Source organism: Lagenorhynchus albirostris, chromosome 9 (genome assembly GCF_949774975.1).
Source record: "Lagenorhynchus albirostris chromosome 9, mLagAlb1.1, whole genome shotgun sequence".
Classification (NCBI taxonomy): domain Eukaryota; kingdom Metazoa; phylum Chordata; class Mammalia; order Artiodactyla; family Delphinidae; genus Lagenorhynchus; species Lagenorhynchus albirostris.
This window is the reverse complement of record NC_083103.1, coordinates 25,366,103-25,386,190: the sequence shown is the minus strand read 5'-3', so window position 1 is coordinate 25,386,190 and position 20,088 is coordinate 25,366,103. Positions and strand designations below refer to the sequence as shown.

The following is a 20,088-nucleotide window of genomic DNA, read 5'->3' as shown; positions in this document are numbered from 1 at the left end:
AAACAGGCTATCGAAATTAATGCTTATATATCCCTATTTACACTTTCAAATTCTATGAAGAAGCTAATGATGGTAACCAGGTGATAAAATGATTATGGAAACAGATAGTGGTGATGGTTGTACAACATTGTGAATATAATTAATACCATTGAATTGTACACTTGAAAATGGTTATAACGACAAATTTTATGTTACACGTATTTTACCATAATAAAAACTTCTTTATTGTTAAGGTAAGAGTTTAGGGCAACAGATATGGAATTAAGATAAATCCATTGGAGTATAAAAGCTGAAGCCATGAGAGTAGGCAAGTTCTCTGAGTGTGATGAAAGGACAGAAGGCAAGTGACGGAGTCTTAAAGGATGCCTACAGTAAGGGTGCAGAGGAGGACATGCCAGCAAAGGGGGCAGAGGACAGGGGCAAAGTATAGTGTAATTCTATCCCCAAGCTGGAATTCCTGAACAACTCCCTGAGGCATTAATGTGATCATGGGCAGGGACTAAGAAGATTGTCTGAGACTTCTGTAAATCCTATAAAATTTTGAAAAGTGAGAGAAGATAAGGAAAATTTTGTGCAATTTTTCTTAAGTCACTATGTTTTGAGCTGAGAGGTTTCCCTTACTTAATAGACAGGAAATGAGCAAGTTCTTCCTGTTTTCTAGGGCTTTTGACTAAGATTTTATTCAATATGTCCTTCTCCACAAGCTGCAGCATACCTGGAAACTCACAGGTTAATGAAGAAATCGGAAAATATGTCTTTAAAGACTCTCCTTGCCTTTTATCTTTCCTTGTTTTCCACCCCATTTATAATATTTTCCCCAAAAAGTCTCTGTATGCCCTCACATTTAATAATTTCCCTCAAGGTCTGTGAGCACAGCCATTGTTCAGTGTCCTCATGCTCGACATTGTCTTCTCTCCTCTTTCCGGTTTTTCTTCATTTTTCTACTTTTCTGCACCACTACACCTTCTTACCTTATGCCTTTTTTCTCTGAAACCTTCTAGCTTCTTTCCCGCATGAGGTTAGAAGCAGAATTCAAAGACACGAGGAATAAAGAGGTGCATTATTATGCATATTTTCTATGTATGTTGTTATAAAATTTTGAAAACCTGGATATCTCTTATTTTAAAAGCTTAGTTATACTTAATGTTAGTACAGTATAATGCTGTACTGTTTACAGGTCATTTTTACATCTACTGTCTCTCTTTGATTCTCACAGAAACCCTTTATAGGGGACATTTCAAACTAGGTTAACCAGACATCCACTTGTGTTAAGGTTAACTTTTAAATACTTAGTAAAGTACCATTCATCAATTGTCCCAAGAAATTCTTGCAGCAGAGTTATGTGTTCTCTTTCTACATTTTGCAAGTCTGGAAGTGGGGGAAGGGTGAGGAATATTTGAAAAAGAAAAGAGTAAAAAATAAGATCATTGTTAGAATAGTTTGTCTCATTCCTGTGTAAAAACATGCCAAGAAATGGGAAACAAGATCTTTTCATTTCTTAGTCCCTATATTTTATGGAGGAAAACAGGCATAATATAATGCTGTCAGCTTATTTGAGATGTTCCTGGTGCATACTTTCTGATTTCAATCTTGTAAGAAATCACTGTGGAGACACTTAATGACTTTAATATAATTATACTGTTCCTGTAACTTAAATTTTGAAGGTCAACGTGGAAAAATTCATTTCTTCAAATAAAACATCTGTCTCTCCTGTTTCCTATAAACAAACAAGTAGAACTTTTCGTCACAAGCTAATGAATGTGGCAAGTGACAAGCCTACCATGAATACATTCCAGGTTTCTGACAGAGGAGGAATTGTGTTGACTCCTCTAAGTAAACTTCTGAGGCTATCAGTCACCTCTCAACTATTGAAGGGCTGATTATCCAGTTCCTAGATTTACACAGATTTTTTTCTTTTCTTCTCTCTGCAATTTTCCTCTCTCCTTCCGTCCAGTTCCAGATCTCATTATAACCTCCAAAGGAAAAGGCATTCTAAGGGGCAAATTGATTGATTCAGTTTGCAAAAGTTTGCAGTATTTTGGGTCTGCTAAGCTGTCTCTTATTGGGAAGAATACTGTAAATATTGACTAGAGGTTGGGGATTACCTATACATTTTAATTATCTTATTAGTCATAACTATAACTATAAGAGGTTAATTTAGGCATAGATGCTTCATAGGCAGCCAACTTCACAGTCTAAACAGATCAATTTACTAATGTCTAAATTTTAATTTGTAATTCACAAGTGAGAAGGGAAAATGTAGTTTCAAAACACCAGACCTGTGTTGCATTTCAAATTTCATTGGCTGGTGGTGTAGGTGACAGAGTTTTGTGAAAACAGTGGCCATATTTAACTAGGCCGCTTTTTTTTTAATTAAAAAAATTTTTTTTGTAATTGTTGGACTTAAATCAATGGAGATCAATGGGGAAAAGATAATAATCTGAGAAAGGGAACAATGCAGGTGAAACCACAGAGATAGACCATAGAATTCATTGCACATACAGAGGAGAGTAAAGAGGCTACCTTGGCAAGAGCAGAGAGCTATAAAATAAAGTGAGGCCAGAATAAGGGAGGCTTTGAAAAGGAGGCACAGGAGTTAGAACTTGATTCAGTGGAAAGTAGGCTGCAGGTTAGACTTTTGCGGAGAAGAATGATATGATAGAAGTCCTGTTTAGGAGGGTTGGCCCAGGCAGCAGGGATTCAGTGGGGAACAGAGGAGAGAGAGACGGGCATCGCTCTTGTGATTATCTCTGTGGCATCAATTTCCTAGGCTTGGAGTATGCTGCCTTTCAACAAAGCCTAGATTTGGTTTCACACCATACTTTGAGAAAATTTTAATTCAGGAGCAGGAGAAAGAGGGAATTCATGTGTTTTGAGTCCTTGTTACAGTGTTCCAGACATTGCTTAGATGCTTTACATAAGACATCTTTCTCAATCCACACAAAACATCTCTGTTGAGGTAGCTATTGTTATCCCCATTTTATAGAGGAGGAAAGCTGAGTTAGGTTACCTTGCCTCTCTGGTTACACAGCTATGAAATGACAAGATCCTGTTTCTTACCCATGACTGACTTCAAAGTTCTTGATCTTCCCATTATATCAAGATTCTTTCAGAGTTTATGGGTAAAATAAAACTGTTGTTATATTAATAAGTCAGGTTCAGGGACTTTCCTGGTGGTCTGGTGGTTAGGATTCAGTGCTTTCACTACCATGGACTGGGCTCAGTTCCTGGTTGGGGAACTGAGATCCCACAAGCCACACAGCACGGCCAAAAAATTAAAACAATAAAAATAAATTGGGTTCACCTGTATCAAAATGTTGGATTTTTTAATATTGCCATCTTAACCTAAAAATGCTGCCTTTCCTAGACCTCAATGCTGTCTCTGTTTAGTTCTTCAGCCACCTACGCAAGAAGGGGCAGACACACTCCCTCCATCGTTTTCAGAAGACCTGAGGAGGCTGTCTTGCCTCCATTGCCACCTTCAGTGGAGGACACAGGATTACCTTCTTATGAACAGGCAATGGCACTGACCAGAAAACAGAATGTTTCGCCACCACCACCGTATCCTGGGCCAGCAAAAGGGTTTAGGGTATTTAAAAAATCTATGTCACTCCCATCTCGCTAAGCCCACCTTGTTGTCTTGGTGATATAGGACATTCACATTATTTAAATGGTTTGTTTTCCCTGAACCAAAAAGACATGTCGATTCAGCCCTTTATGACAAACTGCAGAGAGTAAAGGAGGAACAAGCACGTGTACTATGCCACTGGAGATCTGTTAGTATCCTGGACCTAAACTTGATCATAATCAGCTGGATAAGGAACTTTGTATCTTTGCAGTTAAGAAGAGAGCACTTTTTTGTTCCTTTTAATGGTTCAAAAAATCTGTTATGGGTGTCACAGCTACAACTGGGGAACTATCTGTATCCTCTGTACAGAAAAAGTTTGTAGATTTCTTGTATTGAATACTAAAAAGGTAAGAATTTCTAACTATTAGATTATCCCAAGTCATAATATTTGACCTACTCTTTTTTTAGGATTTTTTTTTGGTTGGAAATACTTCACAGAATTTGGCATTTAAATATAAATTGGTGGCCTTTATATAATCACTTGTTTTTTTATTTTAAATTATTGCATAGCATTCACCATATTTTGCACGTTCTTATTGTGAACTCTTGCTATCAGTCATGTTTTATTATGGAGAGTGGGGTCAATAGTTTTCTTTAAAAAAAACCAAACAAATACTTGCTAATGAGCTAGTTCTTCAGAGGGAACAGGGTTGCAATGTTACAGATTTGCAAGGGTTGTTATACCACCAAATAAAGATACAGGCCTCAAATCTAGGAGTGACAACTTGATAAGTTGTGCATATTAATGATGAGTAGACACACCCATTTTCATTGCTACATTGTCTGTATTGACTATAACTATTAATCTGGAAAATTTGTTGAATTTTATAAATAATAGTTGGAGAACCTGGAAGAAGTAATTTACTTTTCTGCTATCAAAATAATATTGATTAAAGTTACCAGCAACCCCCTGTATCTCTTAATGTCTAGACACAGAACACCATAGGTAATCATTTTGACCTATATTTTGTATTTTCTTCTAATTGTATGTATGACCAGTCTCCCCTTAAGAACATAGTAGAGTATAAGCTATAAATTTCTGGAATGAATGTTTGTGCACAAATTTATTTGAGTGGGTGTGTACGTATATGTGAATTTGTTTCCTCTTTGCAGGAGCTCAAAAAAAAAACATACTCCTGAGAAATAGAAAATTCTGTTACGTTTTTTGCCAGGCATTGCTTTTTTCCTATTTAAGACCATTTATAAAATTGTATTTTGTTTTATATTTTCACACAGGTGAGATTAAGACTCACATGCATTTGATAATTCCTTCCAAATTAAATGTTTAGAAAATATAAATCATATTATACTGTGTGTTTGAGTGTATGTCTCTCTCTTAAGACAGCATGATCTTAATGCAGATAAAAGAAAGATCTTAATCATTATAGACTGCTAAAGACTTTATCTTTTATATTTTCAGTCTCTTTGGTTGCGTGTTACAAAGAAATCATCTGGCAACATTTAGATATAATTAGGAAGAAGTCTTTTTAAAGCCACCTACGTTACCTATAAAAATTTTACTATTTGTCATACCTTGGCTTACATAAGCACTTTTCCTCATGTAACTTTGCACTTTGCCCTTATTTTAATCCTCTTTAAAAGGTCAGAGGCAAACTACTCACTTTAGCAATCACACTGAGGCATAGAAGGATAGCTTGACCAAAATCTAACATGTTGGTGAGAGCTAGGTTTAGAATGAACAAGCACACTATTCTAGGCCCATCTCATATCTATAGAATTACACTGTCTCAAATTATGAAATTATAAAATAGAGACAACTCTAAGTTTTATGAGAAATGTATAAACATTTGTCATATATACATAAATGTATATAGGTGCATATATTACATATCTGTATATGTATTCTCACACATGTGTTTCTTAGGATGACTAAAAATATAAGATACGGGGGCTTCCCTGGTGGCACAGTGGTTGAGAGTCCGCCTGCCGATGCAGGGGACCACGGGTTCGTGCCCCGGTCCGGGAAGATCCCACATGCCGCGGAGCGGCTGGGCCCGTGAGCCATGGCCGCTGAGCCTGCGCGGTCGGAGCCTGTGCTCCGCAACGGGAGAGACCACAACAGTGAGAGGCCCACGTACTGCAAAAAAAAAACCCAATATATATATAAGATACAATATATCTTTTATTGAATCACAATTTGAAATATTCCATGAACTTGTTTACTCCCATTGACTCACAAGAATCTAACTGCAAATCTAGCTTCAGAGCCTGTGACAACCCCTGTCACCCCAGCAGTAGCCTAGATTTGTCATGTGCCATCATTAAGTGTGAAACTGTTGCTCTGACTTGAACAAATCTAGAACTTATCATTAAGATTATGAAATAACTGGTATTTGTAGAGCATCCAATGTTGAGCTCATAATACTTTAAATATAAAAAAGAAAATGTGATAGAACCATAATCAAATACTTATAATAATTAAAAGGAAAATATCAATATAAAATTATTGACACATATTTCTGTCCCATTCACGCTTTTCTATTCCTTGTATACTTTTGCTGGTGGGTTTTCTAGTTTGATTAATTTGTTTTGTTTGTCCTTCTTCCCTGGGTAACTTATTAGTGTTAACCATTAAATCTATTTTTGACACAAAGCTTTCTAGTTAGGTATATCAGTTTTCCCCTCTATCACAATCAGGAAATGAATGTAATATGGGTATGAAAAGGGAATAAGCCTAGAAAAAGACAAGTACACATTAATAGGGTTATGCCTTCCGTAGGCTAGATAATTCTACACAGAATATTCTCTTTTCAAGATGAAAAAAATCAAAGAGAGCACAAATTATTACTGTGTCAAAGTTTTGCATCTGTTAATATTGTGCCCTCTGAGTGATTATACAGAGCTGGGTGATAATTCTCAGAACAATTAAAAACTAGAGCAACAGCGTCCTCTGTGTCTGGTTTCCCGTTTGCCTGTAAAATTCTAATCATTTTTTCCTATTTCTCAGATAAGTTATGTATGTGTGTACTTTTCCTATATGTGCAAGAGAATTTTTTAGTGAGAAAAAGTTTGTTAGTGCTGTTTAAAACTTAATTTCATATTATTCATTTTGCTTTTGTTCTAACTGAATGTGAAATAAATTAGTTACTAGTTTGATTTGAAATGTATGTGACATTTATACTACTAGAAGAGTGTCTAGAATTTCTGTAATTTTTTTAAAAACTAGATTCTTTTGTAGATCCTGCCTGTGTAGCATTTTGGAACACATATGATATATAATGATGCCTTCAATCTTCTGTATTGTGTGTTTCCTTCAACATTTTTTGTCATTTACAAATGTTTCCCTAACAGTTTAAGAGTTTAAGGCAATTCAGTACAAATTTGTCAGCATTTTCATTATCTGGAAAAAGCAACCCATTTTTGAATGCATATTTTTCCTACAGGTTTGATTATATTTTGGTTTTAACGGATTTGTTATCACAGACACTTTTTATACATGTGAATAAACTTTATGCTAAGTAAATATTCGTTGCTTGTTTCAATTAAACATTCTTCATATAGTGGCGTATAATTATATGAGTTAAATGTGAACAACATGTTGCATGTTTTCAAAACAATGTTTACAGCATGGTATTGCTGTATGTATCTTTCACCCAGTGGTGCTAGCTTTCTAAACAGTTTAGTTGCAGTTGTGAAAGTGCAATATTCCTTAACACTGTTTTAATATTTAATATATTGTTTGAAGCAAATTTATAATATATTACTCCTTAAAACTGAATTTACTTCTGTGACCTATATCTATACATAAATTAAAAATCAAAAAAATATAGTAATGTTACACTAAAGTATAGGAGTAATAGTACCTCCAACATAAGAGAAACACAAGTAATACTACGTATCATACACATAAATACACTGATTATTTTTTTTTCTTTTTTTTTTTGCGGTACGCGGGCCTCTCACTGTTGTGGCCTCTCCCTCCCGTTGCGGAGCACAGGCTCCAGACGCGCAGGCTCCAGACGCGCAGGCTCAGCGGCCATGGTTCACGGGCCCAGCCGCTCCGCGACATGTGGGATCTTCCCGGACCAGGGCACGAACCCGTGTCCCCTGCATCGGCAGGCAGACTCTCAACCACTGCGCCACCAGGGAAGCCCTAAACTGATTATTATTAAACATAACTTCATGTTCAACATTTAGACCACCTTAAATTTTTTTATCCAATTGAATAATCCATAAATGTTAATACTTATACTCCTTAAAATTACTTTAATCAAGGAAATGAGAAGACAAGGTAGTGACTAGGAGAAAACATTTGCAAAAGACACATCTGATAAAGGACTGTTATCCAAATTATACAAAGAAGTCTCAAAATTCAACAGTAAGAAAACCAACAACCCGATTTAAAAAATGGGCAGAAGACTTGAACAACTACCTCACCAAAAAAGATACTTAGGGGCTTCCCTGGTGGCGCAGTGGTTGGGAGTCCGCCTGCCGATGCAGGGGACACGGGTGCGTGCCCCGGTCCGGGAGGATCCCACATGCCGCGGAGCGGCTAGGCCCGTGAGCCATGGCCGCTGAGCCTGCGCGTCCAGAACCTGTGCTCCGCGGCGGGAGAGGCCACGGCGGTGAGAGGCCCGCGTACCGCAAAAAAAAAAAAAGATATTTTGGTGACAAGTAAGCATATGAAAACATGTCCAACAGCGTGTCATTGGAGAATTGCAAATCAAAACAACAAAGAGATACACACCTATTAAAATGGCCAAAATCCAGAACTGACAACATTAAATGTTGGTGAGGATGTGGAGCAAAACGAACTCTCATTCACTGCTGGTTGGAATGCAAAATGGTGCAGCCACTTTGGAAGACAGTTTGGCAATTTCTTATAAAACTAAACATACTTTTACCATTTGATCCAGCAATGATGCTCCCTGGTACTGACCCAGATGGGTTGAAAACTTATGTCCACACAGAAACCTGCATATGGATGTTTATAACAGCCTTACTTATAATTGCCAGAACTTTAAAGCAACCAAGTTGTCCTTCAGTAGGTGAATAAACTGTGGTACATTCAGATAATGGAATATTATTCATTGCTAAAAAGAAATGAGCTATCAATACATGAAAAGACTATAGTGGAAACTTAGATGAATGTTACTAAGAGAAAAAAGCCAATCTCAAAAGGCAACAAACTATGATTCCAACTATATGACATTCTAGAATTGGCAAAACTACAGAGGTGTAAAAAGATCAGTGGTTGTCAGGGATTGGGTGAGGGGATGGGTGTGGAGGATGAATAGGTAGAGAACAGAGGATTTTTAGGGCAGTGAAACTACACTGTATGATACTGTAATGGTGGAAGCATGTCATTATACATTTGTCCAAACCCATAGAATGTACAGCATGAAGAGTTAACCATAATGGGCTTTAGCTGATAATGATGTGTCAATGTAGGTTTATCAATTATAATGAATGTACCACTCTGATGTGGGATATTGATAGTGGGAGAGGCTGTTCATGTGTGGGGATGGGGTATATGTGAACTCTCTATACTTCCCACTCAATTTTGCTCTGAACTGCTCTAAAAAGTAAAGTATTAATAAAAAAAAATTACTTTTATGACAAAAAGTTTTCTTAGGACCAATTGAAAGTTTTTTTTTAAAATACTTCCTTATATTCTGTTGAAGAGTAGGAAAAAAGAGTGTATTGTTTTCGTTATGTGTTTTATGTAATATTTAACTAGGTGAAGTCTATAAGTAAAATTTCAAGAAATTCAAAAATATATCCTCGGACTTCCCTGGTGGCACAGTGGTTAAGAATCCACCTGCCAATGCAGGGGTTCTGGGTTCAAGCCCTGTTTGGGGAAGATCCCACATGCCGCGGAGCAAGTAAGCCCATGCGCCACAACTACTAAGCCTGTGCTCTAGAGCCCGTGAACCACATCTACTGAGCCTGCGAGCCACAACTACTGAAGCCCACGTGCCTAGAGCCCATGCTCCACAACAAGAGAAACCACCGCAATGAGAAGCCCGCACACCGCAACAAAGAGTAGCCCCCGCTCGCCGCATAGAGAAAACCTGCACACAGTAACAAAGACCAATGCAGCCCAAAATAAATAAATTAATTTTAAAAAAAGAATCCGCCTGCCAATGCAGGGGACATGGGTTTGAGCCCTGGTCTGGGAAGATCCCACATGCCGTGGAGCAACTAAGCCCATGTGCCACAACTACTGAAGCCCATGCACCTAAAGCCCGTGTTCCACAGCAAAGAGAAGCCACCACAGTGAAGAGTCTGCGCACCACAACAAAGAGTAGACCTGGCTTGCCGCAACTAGAGAAAGCCCGCACGCAGCAATGAAGACCCAACACAGCCAAAAAACAAAAACAAAATATATGAATCTCTAAAAAAATGTTATAAAATATATGTATATATCTCCTAGATTTTGATTGCTGTGACAAGATAATGAAACACAGACACAAACTCTAAAAAACTAGGTGGAGTAGCCACATTTCATCTAAAGATAGAACCTGTCCTAACAGCTTATTAAATATGCTTAAGAAGGACAACTCTGAGGGCTAAAACCAGAGAGATTTGGAAGGTGAGGGTGATTAGAAATGTCCTTACAAAGTTAATGCAGGATTGTCAAGTCCATTGCTGACTCAGTGTATTTTTCTCACTCAGGGACCAGAAGAAATGATGTCAGGGTCACCGGTAAATAGATTAGGAGGCAGAGTCTAAAAGACGCTATATAAGTCGGAACTCTAGTTGAAAGTCACAAAAACTTAATTCAAACTGGTCTACAAAACTGGGAAGTCTGCAGTTGGAACTGTCCTCAGGGACTTAATATCTCAAGTTCTAAAATCTGCTTCTTTGTGTTAACACTGTCCTGCTGCCCACAGGCTTCCTCCATTCTCAGGGGAAGGCACAGCCACAGGCTTACATTATACCTGCTTAGTGACTGCAGAGAAGCAATTTCTCCCATCCAAAGCCCACAGGTTACCATCAAGATTCTAACTGGCCATGCTTGGGTCACATGACCTTAGCTGGGCCAATGAGTGGGCAGGCCTGGTTCATGTACCCACCCTGTATCCAGAGGATAGCATACCATGATTGGAAGTTGGAGAGAGACAGTTCCCTAAAAGAAGATGATGCTGTTACTAAATCAGGGGCAAGCGGATATTGGGCAGAAAAACTAGCAGCTCTCTACTTCAGACATCAAGAATCATCCCAAGGCGGGCGGCAAGATCAATCAGAATCTCCTGTCACAAACCAGATGACGTGGGGCAGGGGTTAAACAATGCAGAACCAAGAGGATGGTCAGAAAGAAGGCGATTAGACAGTAGACGTAACCTCATTTACATTTCAAATCAATTAACATTTGTTGAGCACTGTAGTAGTTTTCTTTCGCTGCATAACAAATTACCACAAATGTAACGACTTCAAACAAACACACATTTATTATCCCACAGTTTCTATGAGTCAAGAGTTCAGGCACCACTTAGCAAGTCCTCTTCTCAGGGTCTGACAAGGCTGCGCTCAAGGTGTTGGCCAGGCTGTGTTCTCATCTGCAGGCTGTGTCGTAGAAGAATCCACTTTCAGGCTCAGTCAGGTTGTTAGCAGAATTCATCTCCTTGCATCTGTAGAACTGAAGGCCTTTAAGGACTGGAGGCTAGAGGCCAACCTTAGCTCCAGAAGCCACTTGCAGTTCCTAGAAGCCGCCAGCAGTTCCCGGCCACATGGGATTCCTCTATACCGCTGCTTATTTCATCAAGCCAAGAGAGAGATGGCTAGAGTGTGTCTGCTAGCAAAATAAAGCCTTATGTAATGTAACATAATCACAAGGGAGACATCACATTATCTTTGCTATACTCTGTTGGTTAGAACAAAGTTGCAGTTTCCACCTGCACTTAAGGAAGGAGATTCTACAAAGATTTGAATACCAGAGGTGAGAGATCATTGGGGATCACCTTAGGGTGACCATAAGGATCTATCATGTGCCAGCCTCTAGGCCAAACGCTTACTTTACAGCAGGGGTCCCCAACCCCTGGGCAGCGGACCAGAACGCGAACCTGTTAGGAACGGGCTGCTCAGCAGAAGGTGAGCGGCCGGCGAGTGATTGAAGTTTCATCTACTGCTCCCCGTCGCTCCCCATCGCTTGCTTTACTGCCTGAACCATCCCCTGCCCCCACCATCCGAGGAAGAATTGTCTTCCAGGAAGCCACCGGTCCCTGGTGCCAAAAAGGTTGGGGACCACTGCTCTACAGGATCTTTCATTTCTTCTGACCATGTTAAAAGTCTTTCAATTGCAAAGTTTTATGTAAACGTGAGTTAACACCTAATAGTAGTATTATTACAGCTTTTGAAAACTTTGTAATGTTTCATTATTTACCATTTTCATTTCATTTCATTCTTGTTCATTTTCCAACAATTCCTAGCATTAAATAGCTTTAAACAGATTAAAGTACTTATATCAGAGATTATAATATTGAGAACAATTTGAGAAATTGGTCCTATTCCTTAGCCGGCTAAGGCACACCCAAAGGAAAAGTAGTTGAAAAGAGCGGATCAAATCCCTCATTCTTGCATGACCTTGAATGTTTTCTGTACTCTCAAATTTGATTTATAATTTAGCTAAGTGTAGTGTTCTAGGTTAAAAAATCATTTTACTTGGCATAATGTGGATATTGCTCTAACATCTTCTAGCATCTAATCACCATTAAGAATTCTAACAGTGTTCTGATTCCATTTCTTGACATATTTATTTCCCTCGGGAAACCTTTTTTTTTTTTTTTTCTTAAACGATGGAAATTTATTTTCTTACAATTCTGGAGGCTAGAAGTCTGAGATTAAAGTGTTGGCAGGGTTGATTTCTTCTGAGCCCTCTCTAGCTGGCTTGTGGATTAGCCATCTTCTCTCTGTTTTTGCACGGTCTTCTCTCTCTGCGTCTGTCTTAATCTCCTCTTCTTGTAAGGATACCAGTCATATTGGATTAGGGCCCATCCTAAAGACTTCATTTTAACTTAATTACCTCTTTAAAGACCCTATTTCCAAATTCAGTCACATTCTGAGATACTAAGGGTTAGGATTTCAAATCTAAAATTTTAGGAGGACACAATTCACTCATAACACTGGTCTCCCTGTTTTTGTTCTTGTCTCCTGAGGTCTAGTTTTCATCCTCTGGTAACTTGCAAATTTTCTTATCCCTGGTGATCTCAAATTCACAATCCTGGGCCTTGGTTTTCATTTATTGTTCATGGCAACAAGTGCCTCCTTTTAATGTGAAGTTCTGTGCCCCGTAATTCTAGAAAACTTTCTTGTATAATTTTTTGCCACTTTCTTCTCCTCAGTTTTCTCTACTTTTTGTATGATTCCTAATAGTTGAATATTGGACTTTCTGGATTGATCCACTATTTCCAATTTCTTCCTCCAGCCATTCTTCTTTCTGCATAAGTTCTTATACTTTAACTTCTAACTCTATTAAATTAAACATTTTTAGATTGTCATGCTTTTAATTTCCAAGAGCACTTTTGTATTCTCTGATTTTTTTTTACACATATAACAAGTTCACTGGTGTATAATTTACATGCCATAAAATGGAGCCATCTTCACCGAGCAGTTCCATGAGTTTTAACAAATGTAGACACCCAAGTAGCAATCATCCCAACTGAAGAAAGTTCCCATCTGCCCCTTTCCTATCAATTCCCTGACTCTCCAGCCTCAGGCTACCACCAACCTATTTTCTGTCACTATAGATTAATTTTGCCTATACTAGAATTTTATATATTAAATCAAATAATATGACATGTATTCTTTAGTGTCTGGTTTCTTTTACTCAGCAGAATATTGTTGCATATACCAGTAGTTTATTCCTATTTATTGCTGAATAGTATTTCATTGTATTGGTATATCACAATTTGTTTATTCACCTGTTGATAGTATTTGTGAATAAAGCTACTATGAACATTCTTCTACAAGTCTTTGTGTGGACATATAATTTCAGTTCTTTTGGGTAAGCACCTCAGAGTAGTACTGCTGGTAATAGATGGGCGTATGTTTAACTTTATAAGAAGCTACCAAATTATTTTTCAAAGTGGTTGAACCATTTCACATTACCAACAGGAACGTATGAAGTTTCCAGTGGCTCCCACATCCTTGCCAACACTGGCTGTTACAGTCTTTTAATTTTATCCACTCTGGTGGAATGTAGTGGTATCTCATTGTGGTTTTAATTTGCATTTCCCTGATGACTGATGATGTTGAGTATCTTTTTTTTTTTTTTTTTCTGTACGCGGGCCTCTCACTGTTGTGGCCTTTCCCATTGCGGAGCACAGGCTCCGGACGCGCAGGCTCAGTGGCCATGGCTCACGGGCCCAGCCGCTCCACGGCATGTGGGATCTTCCCAGACCGGGGCACGAACCCGTGTCCCCTGCATAGGCAGGCGGACTCTCAACCACTGCACCACCAGGGAAGCCCTTGAGTATCTTTTTAAAAAATTTTTAATTTTTGTATCTTTTTATATGCTTATCTATTTGCATATCTTCTTTTTATCAAGTGCTCATTCAAATCTGTGGACATTTTTTAATTGGTTAGTTTCTCTTCTTACTTTTGAGCTACAAGTGTTCTTTGTATAGTCTTGATACAAGTCCTTTGTCAGATATGTGTCTGGCAAATATTTTCTCCTAGTCATAGCTTGCCTTTTCATTTTCTTAGCAGTGTCTTCCAAAATGCAGAAGTTTTAAATTTTGATGGAGTCCAATGTATCTGCTTTTCTTTTATGTTCATTATTTTGTGTGCCCTGTCAAGAAATCATTGCCCCAAGATTGTAAAGATTTCCCTCTGTTTTCTTCTAGACATTTGACAGTTTCAGCTTTAACATGTAAGTCTAATTTTTGTGTATATATGAAGTTAGGATTGAGATTCATTTTCCTCCATTCAACTATGCAATTGTTTTAGCAAGATTTGTTTAAAAGCCTATCCTTTCCCCACCTAATTATCTGAATTATCTTGGAATCTTTGTTGAAAATCAATTGACGATATACCTGGGGCCCTCTTTTATGTTTCATTCATCTCTGTCTATCCTTATGCCAATACTGTACTGTTTTGCTCACTGAAGCTTTGTAGTAAGTCTTGAAAAGAAGTAGTGTAAGTCCTACAACTTTATTCTTTCCCAAAATTACTTTGGCTATTCAAAGCACTTTGCATTTCTGTGTATATTTTAGAATTAGCTTGTCAACTTCTAAATCAAAATACTTTGGGGAATTTAGAATTGCATTAAATTTATAGAAAAATTTGAAGAGAATCACCCTCAACAATTATGAGTCCTCCAATCCATAATATATTTTTCAAGATATTGAAAATATTTCTCAGCAATGTTCATAGATTTATGTATACAAGGATTGCATATATTTTGTTAAATTCATCCTTAAGCAGTTTGTGTCTTTTTATGCTATTCAAAATGCTATTTTTAAAATTTAATTTTCTAACTCTTAGGTATACCCAACAGAATTAAAAACACATATTCACGTAAAAACTTGTATACAAATATTCATAGTAGCATTATTCATAATAGCCAAAAAGTGGAAAACCCAAATGTCTACCAACCTATGAATGAATACACAAAATGTGGTATATCCATATAATGGAATATTATTCAGCTGTAAAAAGGAATGAAGTACTGATAGATGCTACAACATGGATGAAACTTGGAAACATTATGCTAAGTGAAAGAAGTCAGACACAAAAGTCCACACATACTGTATGATTCCATTTATATGAAAAGTCCAGAATAGGCAAGTCCATAAAGAAAGTGGATTAATGGTTGGCAAAGGCTAGGGGGAGGAGGGAATGAGAAGTGTTTGCTATTAGACATGAGGTTTCTTTCTGAGGTGTTATAAATGTTCTAGAATTAGATAGTGGTGATGGTTGTACAACCTTATGAATATACTAAAAGCCACTGGATTGAATACTTTGAAATTAAGAATTTGTGAGTATCTCAATTTTTAGAAATTGTATTTCCAATTGTTTATTGTTACTATGTAGAAATATAATTGTTTTTTTACTTATTGACCTTGTATCCTGTGATCTTGCTAAATTCAATTATTAGTTCTACTTTTTAAAATAGATTCCTTAGGATTTCCTATGACATAAACATGACATTCACAAATAAACATAGTTTTATTTTTTTCTTTCTGTTTTTCTCACCTTATTGTTCTGGCCGAACCTCCAGTATGATGTTGAGAAGAATGGTGTGCCTGAGAGTTTGAAAGCAAATGTAGTAAATGTTAGCATTTATGAAATGTTAATGAATGATACAGGATATGCTTTGTATTATTCTTTATTCTGCTCCATGTCCAAATAAAAAGTTAAAAAATAATTGAAAACTATGTGCCAAGCACTGTTCCAAGCACATACTGTTATTTAATTCTCTTAATACCTCTATGAGGCAGGTATTATTACTAAGTAATAATTTTACAGGCAGGTATTATACAGAAAAGGAGACTGAGGCACAGAGAAGGTAAGTAGTCTACCCAACTTCACACAGTAAGCAGCAGAAGCAGTATTTGAGTGAATGTAGCCTGGCTCCAGAGTCTATGCTCTTAAGCATTATGCTATTCTGTCTCTCCAAAGAGTATATCTTTAGTTTTTATTTGGGGGGTGGGGGTGGGCATATAAGCTTTTGTTAGGAAGGACTACAGTTTTGTTTTGTTTTCTTTTGTTTTTTTAAAGACCCCAGCCCACTTGTTTCACCCTTGTATCATAACTTCTTTGGAAATGTCCAAGTTCTGACCTCTTGAACATGTTTTCAAGATGTGGCTTCTAGCACTTTTAGCAACATTCTTTCCTTCACTCTGCCTTGTCCCCTTAGCCAATCCATAGCTGATAGGAGAAGATTCAATAACTAAGACTTGGGACAGCTCATACCTACAAATTTAAATCACAACACTAAAATTAAGTAGTTATATCAAACAATAATATAAGACATGTTCCCCCAAAAGCAGAACAATTTGGGCGCAGGTAGTTTAATTGGGAGGGAGCAAGAATGACAGTGAAGGGAGAAAGGCAGGACAGGAGAACAAACCAAAGGGCATATTATCAAAGTTGCTGTTGTCGGCAGCAGGGGCTCACTTCTATAAGGACCACTCTCTGAGAAGGATGAAAAATGCCTCCCATAACGGCCCATCTGGAAGCTGGGAGGCTGGACATCCATTCTCCATTGATTGAGGATTTCTCCTGATGGGGAAATACAAACTCCCCTGCATTCTGGGGAGCTCCAGTGATGCCCAAGAAAGCAGAATGCAGAAAGATGCATGGCAGGGTCTTGGGGTAGGCTGCTATGCACACAAGGTAAGTCAGGACTGTCTCAGAGGTGAGCCAAGGGATGTGATGTGGGCACCAGAGGAGTCTGCTACAACATGTCATGATCAATGTTCCCTCTGAGTTTTTAACATTGTGAGTAAGCAGCCACGTTACATGAGTAGCAAAAAAGATGAGTATGCATAAAAATAATAAAACTAGGATAATGAATAGTCTGTGCTTACTTTGTTACTTTCAAAAATGTTCTCTATGAGAGTGTGTGTGTGTGTGTGTGTGTGTGTATGTGTGTGTGTGTGTGTGTGTAACTCTATAAAGAGACTGAATTTCAATTTCTCCCTTGAACAGAGAAACAACTCATGGAAGCAGAAGAAACTTGAAGACATGTTGAGCAAGAGACTATAAGTTTCCCTGGACTTTGCAGAAAATTGTTAGAGGGTTTTGGACTTCCACATGATGTTTGAGCCTACTGTATCTGGATCTTAAGTAACGGAGAAATCCCATTTGACAAAATTGAATCTGATACCAGGTAATGATGCGTTTAGTAGTTAATATACATATACTAACATTAACATGCACGACAATTAGGTGAAGTCTAGATCTCTCCCAACAAGTTTCCTTTACCACCACCATATCTGGGGATTTGTGATAAAGGGAACAGAGAAGCAACAAGAGAAGGGAGAGGATATAAACCAGCTATGCAGGGGGATTTCTGCTCAGGCAGAGTGTGCTTTAGTGCCCTACTCTTAGGCCATAGATGAGAAACTGGAGGCTTGAGAACACATGCTCTACCACCCTTGGTTTGAGGTTCAATCCTCCAGCAGCAAAACCTCTGGAAGATATTTGCCTCAAGTTGTGTTTGCAAACAACCAGAACAGGAGTATAAGTAGTGGAATATTGTTTTCTTTTCTTTTTGTTGTTGTTGTTGGTGGTGGTGGTGGTGTGTATGTGTGTAAACCTATGAAGGGACTGTACTTCTCATGTTGATACACTGATGTTCCATCCAGGCTGAAGATGTGGAATGGGGTGGGACTTTAGGAAGGGCAAGGGAATGTTTTCCATAGCTTTGATCATTTACTCCCTGTTTAAGAGGTTCACATGGCTACTTATTGTGAGGAATTATACTAAAGTAATTAAATGTTTGGGTATTGGGCCAAATATGGCACTATTTGAACATCAAAATAAATAAATATGGTAACAGATTATAATCTTGTGTTCAAGGACTCCCAAGACCACCCTGTATTCAATGATTTGCTATAAGAACTCACAAGGCAGTCAAGTTGTTATACTGATGGTTACAGTTTGTTGCAATGAAAGGATACAGATTAAAATCAATAATGGAAGAAGGCATAGAGTCTAAGGGAGACCAGGTGCAGCTTGAAGTTGTGTTCTCCCAGTGGAGTGCTGTGGACATTTATCACATGATGTGTTGCCAACCAGGGAAGCTCACCTGAGCCTTGGTGTCCAGGGTTTTTGTTTTTTTTGGGGGGAGGTTGATCACATAGGCATGGCTGACTCCCTGGTGGCTGACCTTAATTCTCTAACCCCTCCAGTGGTCAACTGATACTGTGTGGTCCAAAGCCCCCACCATAAATCACATTGTTAGCATAGCTATCTAGTGTGGTCCAAGGCCTTAGGTAAACAAAACCACTCTTAACAGGCAGGATATTCCAAGTGCTTAGAAGTTATGGCCCTGGAGCCTGGCAAGGGCCAAACCTTTCTTTGGAATACACAGGGTTTGGACAACCTGAACCTGCTAAGTTATTTCTATACTGCACAACTCCATTGAATAAAAAAATTCATGAATCTATACTGAAATAAATAGGTAGATAAATAGGAGATAAAGAAAAGTTCCTTCTTGTAGAAGAATGATAACTAATTATTATAGAAGAAAGGATGGAGTTACAAAAATTACAGTTTGGTAACCATAATAATAATTGATTTCATCAAGAATCATCAGTGGATATGCTGTAGTGAGCTGATTTGTGGTTCCCCAAAAGCCGTGTCCACCTTCTAATCCACAGAACATGTGAATGAGACCTTATTTGGAAAAAGGGTCTTTGCAGATGTCATTAAGTTAAGGATCTTGAGATGAGATCAGCCTGGATTACCCGGGGGGGACTCTAAATCCAGTGACAAGTGTTCTTATAAAGGACAGATGAAAAAGACATCCAGAGGAGAAGGCAATGTGAAGACAGAGGCAGAAACTGGAGTGAGGTAGCCGATTCAAGGAATGCCACCAAAAGCTGGAAGAGGCAAGGAAGAATTCTCCCCTAGAGCCTCCAGAGGGAGCACACAGGCAGACATCTTGATTTAGGGCTTCTGTCCTCCAGAATTTTGAGACAATAAATTTCTATGGTTTTAAGCCACCTAGTTTGTGATAATTTGTTGCTGCAGCCACAGGAAACTAATACAGATACTAAAACCAGTGGTGAAGGAATGATGCTTCAGGAGTTTACAGTCTTAAAGTACCCACAAAACATTCATTAATTATAAAAGAAAACATAGCAACTCTTTAGTGGAGATACCTGGCAGTAGCACTTTAACCAAGCCTATTGGGTTCTGGAGTCAAACATAGCTGGTTTGAAGCTCCACTTGCACTCTTATCAATTTATATTAGTTTATATGATTTGGGCAGTTAATGTCATTAAGCCTCAATTTCCTATAAAATGGAAATAATAGTGACCCACATTGTAAGGATATTTTGAAGATTAAATGAGATAAACCATGCAAAGCCCATAGCACAGGACCTAGCACATATGTATTCGATACATATTGGTTATTCTTGCCCACTCACCTGCCCCAGCAAAAGCAGCTGGACTTTATTGCAGGGAAGCTACAGAGGAGCAGGGCAAGTGAAGGTCTCTGCAGGAACTCCCATCACTGAGCAGGATTGCCAGGTCTTAGATCTGTCTGGAAGGCAGGAGAGGATCAGAGTTGTGTCTACGTTGGTCCATTCTGCAGGCTGGAGGCCCAGGCCCTCACTACTTGGAGCCAGGGTAGGAAACGGCCTTTCCTGTTTTCCCCAGGGTCTACAGCAGAGTGTGTATGCTGTGCTCAGAGTTGATGCAGACCTTCTTGTTGGGCAGGTCAATGTCAAACTGAACTCCTCCCAGCTCATTGACAACCTGAGTGACTGCATTAGAGCAGCCTTCACAGGTCACGTACACAGAGAACTCGTGCTTTGGCAT

General features: G+C 38.4%; 1 protein-coding gene and 1 pseudogene across 3 annotated transcripts in view; one reads left to right on the top strand and one right to left on the bottom strand.

Annotated features, from left to right (window-relative positions):
• Nucleotides 1-7,112, top strand: part of PRRG4 (proline rich and Gla domain 4) — a 16,687-nt gene extending 9,575 nt beyond the window's left edge. For all 3 annotated transcript variants that reach the window (XM_060159459.1, XM_060159458.1, XM_060159457.1), the window contains exon 6: nt 3,391-7,112. In XM_060159459.1, the coding sequence (XP_060015442.1) occupies nt 3,391-3,625 (235 nt within the window). In that variant the 3' untranslated portion in view covers nt 3,626-7,112. The remainder of the gene's footprint in view (nt 1-3,390) is intronic.
• LOC132525886 (copper transport protein ATOX1-like) overlaps nt 1-20,088 on the bottom strand; it is a 25,798-nt pseudogene extending 5,710 nt beyond the window's left edge.